This window comes from Geospiza fortis, unplaced genomic scaffold (genome assembly GCF_000277835.1).
Source record: "Geospiza fortis unplaced genomic scaffold, GeoFor_1.0 scaffold417, whole genome shotgun sequence".
Taxonomy (NCBI): Eukaryota; Metazoa; Chordata; class Aves; order Passeriformes; family Thraupidae; genus Geospiza; species Geospiza fortis.
In genome coordinates, this window is record NW_005054535.1 from 534533 (window position 1) to 539452 (window position 4920).

The 4920-nt window shown below is 51.5% G+C and overlaps 1 protein-coding gene across 1 annotated transcript in view; it reads left to right on the plus strand.

Annotated features, from left to right (window-relative positions):
- Nucleotides 1–4338, plus strand: part of SFRP1 (secreted frizzled related protein 1) — a 24675-nt gene extending 20337 nt beyond the window's left edge. Inside the window, exon 4 of the mRNA XM_031063831.1 lies at nt 3535–4338. Within this exon, the coding sequence (XP_030919691.1) occupies nt 3535–3857 (323 nt within the window). The 3' untranslated portion in view covers nt 3858–4338. The remainder of the gene's footprint in view (nt 1–3534) is intronic.
- The last annotated feature ends 582 nt before the right edge of the window (nt 4339–4920 follow it).

Here is a 4920-nt window from a genome sequence, read left to right on the forward strand (position 1 = left end):
CGGGCTCTGTGGCACTGGGGACTGCAGAACAATCAATACATGCTGTTTATTTTTTCTCTGTGACTGACAGGTCCTTGCCTGCAGCCTTCTCCTGTTACAGCCCTAATGTGTCTTCTGGCAGGTTTCTTCCTTCTCAGTGATTTCTAAAGGAAGGAAAAATGAGGCTGAAGGAACAGTGGAGCTTTCCCTTCTTTCACATTCCCTTTCCTGCACATGAGGTGCTGGAGTGGGGCCCCAGCAGACACAGCATCCTGGTTCTGTGCTGAAAGAGAGGGGAGGAATGGTGCCTGGCAGTGGTTTGTGAACAGGGCACAGGGGTTCTGCTCTCAGCTGGTGACCACCCCAGTGCAGTGCTGTCTTTGGAGAAGGCTGTGCTGGAACTGTGTGTGTCCCATGAAAGTAAATGCTACGAAGGGCTTGTGGGTGTTGTGTTGATCCTGCAGCCCTCTTGGGCTACTCGTGCTGCCACCAGTGCCACTGCTGATGCATTGGTCACAATGCAGCTGCTGCACTGGCAAGGTGGCACATGCTCCTGCTGTGGAGAGCTCTCCTGGGCTCAGCTCCTGCCTGGCAGCCACAGCTGAAGGTGAAATCTGTCTCAGCAAGCCTGTCCTGGGATCTCAGAGTGATTCTGGCCCTTCTCCCACTTGCTGCTGAGACAGATTTGGTGTGGCATGGGGGGAGTGGGAAGGCCAAGGCTCCCAGTGAGGAAGCTGTTTGCTTTGGCAGCTCTGCTGGGTCCTGGAGCCAAGACTCAAAGCATCCTGCTCGAGCCTTTTGCCTGGCAAAAAGGGCTGGGGGGACACCAGGAGAGCTGCTGCAGCACCAGGGTCCCCCAACAAATATTCTAGGAAAGCCAGAAGTTGGAGGCTGCCTCCCACTGCATGGAGGTGAGCTCTTGGAGTGGGATGAGCCCTGGAATGAGTGCACCCTCAGGAACCCCTTCTCTGGTGTTTGCCAAAGCTGTGTGTCTGTCCTGCCACTGTGGAAGCCAGCTCTCACACCTGGGAATCTCACCTGGAATGTGAGTTGGAACTTAGGGAATGTGGCCCAATTTAGTGAGCAAGGGGAATTTGGGGAGCCAGAGGAGTGAGGGCTGAGCAGAGATCATCCTGCTTGTGTGACTGCTCAGCCTGCAGCACCAAAGGCAGGTGAAGCTTGGTGGCCCATGAGCCAGGGCAGCACTGCAGGCTCTTGCTGCTTGCAAGGACATTGTGCTGGGAAGAGCAGAGCCTGACACAAACTATTTGCACCCCTGGTCAGCCTCCTCCTTCATCCCCCTTGGCCTTATCCCATCTTGGCTCTGTGTGCTGCTCTGCACGAGCAAGGTTTGGATGAGGTTTTGGTTTACATCTGGATTTATGGTCCCCCTGGGCAGCTCCCATGAACCTGCTGGCTCACAAACTGCTGTGTGCAGGGAAGGGAGCAGCTGTGAGCTCCCACAGCACAGGATCACCAGGCCTTCTTTGTCTTCCATGCTGTGTGATACTTGGACTAGATCAACACCTCCACTAGCTGGCAGATCCTTTTCTTCCTCCAGCAAAAAGGATCAAATTTTGCAGTGATCTCGGCAAAGCAAAAAAGCCATTTTGCAAAAATCTCTTATTGTGCTGTTGTAATGGTGTTTTATACCTCTCCCTGTTTGATCCCTCCTGCCCTGGCCACCTCTGTTCTTAGTGCAAGAGCTCCATGCAGCATGAATAAAGGAAGTGAGGCTGACATTGAGGGTTGTTGCTGCTACTGCAGCCCAGTTGATGTCGTGGAGCTTGGAGCTGCTTGAAAAGTACTTACTTCATTTTCCAGATCTGTTGCAAACTGATCTGGTTCAGCATCTTTAGCTCCTTAAATTCAGGAGTTTCTTTAGCTCCTGCATTTGTAAAACAGATGGAATGAAAATTTCACTTAGGTTTCCAGTCCTAGATGACTTTCTTGTACAATAGCAGTGTAACATGACAAGGATCTTGGCAAACCTAAGGGATGTTTTTGGCACAGGGGCAGGCAAACACCAGTGCTCCTGTTGTCAGGGTGGTGACACTGAGTGTCTGCTGCCTGCTCAGGATTGTCATTGTGCTGTCCTGCTGCCATCTGTGTCTGGAGCAGTGAGCAGTGCTCCTGCCCAGGAAGCAACACGTGTTCACTGCTGTGTGTTCCAGCAGAGCAGGACTTCAAGGAATGATGCTGTGAGGACTCATCTCCCAGCCAGAGGTTCTTGTGGACTGCCTGCAACTGCCCTGAGACTCTAATGAGAAGGCACAGCAGCCAACCAATCACCTCTCTGAGCACTAGTTATCTGCAGCTCTGAAGTAAACTCCCAAATGATGAAAATATGTTAGCAATTTTGGTCCATATGTGCTTTTCCCCAAAAACGAGGCAGAGCCAAATGGCACTGAAATGATGTTTTAATGTACAACACATTTTCATCATTTTTCCCATGTATGCAAAATTCCTTTTCATGGTCATGGCAAAAAAACCCTTTTTTTTTCTTCTTTTTTTTGGGGTGGGAGAGGATTGTGGTTAACTCAGGAAAATGCTGAACACAAAGAGGAGAGAGTATTTTCCATGGCAGTTGTGTCAGACCAACTTCCCTTCTCCCAGGCCCATGACTGCATGCTGGGATCTCCACAGCTCTGATGCAGGGACATCCAGTGCTTGGAAACTTGTTTCACAGGCACCTCAGGGCCGGTGTGACTGCAAACAAATGCTTGAGAAGCCAAATTGACCTTTTAAATGATCCTTTCAAGAGTCTCTCCATGCCTCTAGAGCAGGGAAGTCACCTAATTTACTCAGTTAACATTTGTGCTTGGCAGCTGAACAAGTCCCCTCTCAAATGGGGAGTGCTGGGTGCTTTGCTGCAGGAAGGGGAACAAAGATGTCACTGTTTTACCTTGGTGCTCTCCTGGGCATGGGGCAGCTCCCCTGTGGAATTTTCAGGCAATCCCTACATGGGAAGAGACGAGAATCTTGACTCCATGTTTCAGAAGGCTGATTTATTATTTTATGATCTATATTATATTAAAAGATATATTAAAACTATACTAAAGAATAGAAGAAAGGATTTCATCAGAAGCCTAGCAAGGAAAGGAATGGAATTATAATAAAATCTTGTGACTGCTCACAGCTCGACACAGGTGGCTGTCATTGGTCATCAAGTAAAAACAATTCACATGCTGGGTAAACAATTCTCCAAATCATATTCCAAAGCAGCAAAACATGGAGAAGCTGAAGCTTCTCAGCTTCTCAGGAGAAATGATCCTAAGGAAAGGATTTTTCATGAAATATGTCCGTGACACTCCCCCTCAGGTGCAAGGGTATGGGTGTCATACTGGGCCAAGTCATGGCCAGGGTGATGCCATGGAGGAGGAGGAGGATTCAGGAGCAGAGTAGGGGAATGCAGGAGGGGAGCAGGGCACTGTGTGTCTGCAGAGGGACAGGGACAGGGCATTGCTGCCCCCTCAGCCTCATGGAGCAGAGGCTTTGTGCTGGAGAAAGCTGCTTAGGAGTTTTGGTTTTCCCCTCTCCCATCTTGTTTTGCAGCCCTTAAGATGACCATAAAGGAAGTGAAGAAGGAGAATGGGGACAAGATGATCATTCCACGGAAGAGGAAGGCACTGAAGCTGGGGCCCATCCGGAAGAAGAACCTGAAGAAGCTGGTGCTGTTCCTAAAAAACGGGGCAGACTGTCCCTGCCACCAGCTGGACAACCTCAGCCACTACTTCCTCATCATGGGCCGCCAGGTGAAGACCCAGTACCTGTTGACAGCCATCTACAAGTGGGACAAGAAGAACAAAGAGTTCAAGAAGTTTATGAAGAAGATGAAATCGCCCGACTGCCCCACGTTCCCGTCCGTGTTCAAGTGATGCGCTGGCGGGAGGGAGGCAGAGCGGCTCCCTGGACCTGCTCAGGTGGGCACAGCGGCTCCATCTCGCTGCTCTGCAGCAGGGATGCTGGAGCCCAGCCCTCCTGCTCCTCCATCCTGCTCCTCACAGCTCCCTCACTGATCTCAGCCCTCCCAAAGCTTGGCCTGATGGCCTGGGCTCGTGCTCCAAGCAGTGGCTGAGGTCACACACGATTTATGACTGCATTGTCTAAAGACCTGTTATTGTACAGATATGTGCAACCATTGAAATAGCAGCTGTCAGGTAAAGAGGGCAAGCAGAGGGCTGGGAGGTGATGTTAAGAGCTTGCATGCTTGCAGAAAGGACCCTCGTGGACCACGTCACTCCCATCTTCATGGCTGCAGGATTGCCCTGAATTCCTGTAGGAACCAGAGCTGGCTGATTAGACAGAGATCCTATCTTCATGATCAAAGTTAATAAATGAGTAGTGGAGAACCCATTACAACCTCTGAGAAGAATTCCTAATAGCTAATTGCCCTCACTGTAAAAACATCCCCATGATAGTCTTAACCTGCTTAGTTTAAGCCTTAACCCTGGTTCCTTGTGGTGCCTTGTTGGGCTGGAGCCCTCCCTTACCAGCATCTCTTGTGATGTCCCCTGGGTGCCTGCCTTGGCATCTGCTGTGCCAGCTGAGCCCCTGTGCTGCACCCAGGCAGCCTCTGAGCCTCCTCACTGCTGTGTGCAGTGAGGTGGTGCCCTAGCATGGGGGGCAGGGGCAGAGGGGGCTCTCTGCCTCCACCTGTGCCTTTGGCCTTGAGCAGGCCCCTGTCTCAGCAGTGTCCAGCTGAGATCTCCTGCCTGGGCTGAGATCCCCTGCCTGGGCTGAGATCCCCTAGCTGGGCTGAGATCTCCTGCCTGGGCTGAGATCTCCTGCCTGGGCTGAGATCTGAGATCTCCTGCCAGGGCTGAGATCCCCTGCCTGGGCTGAGATCCCCTGCCTGGGCTGAGATCTGAGATCTCCTTCCTGGGCTGAGATCTCCTGCCTGGGCTGAGATCCCCTAGCTGGGCTGAGATCTCCTGCCTG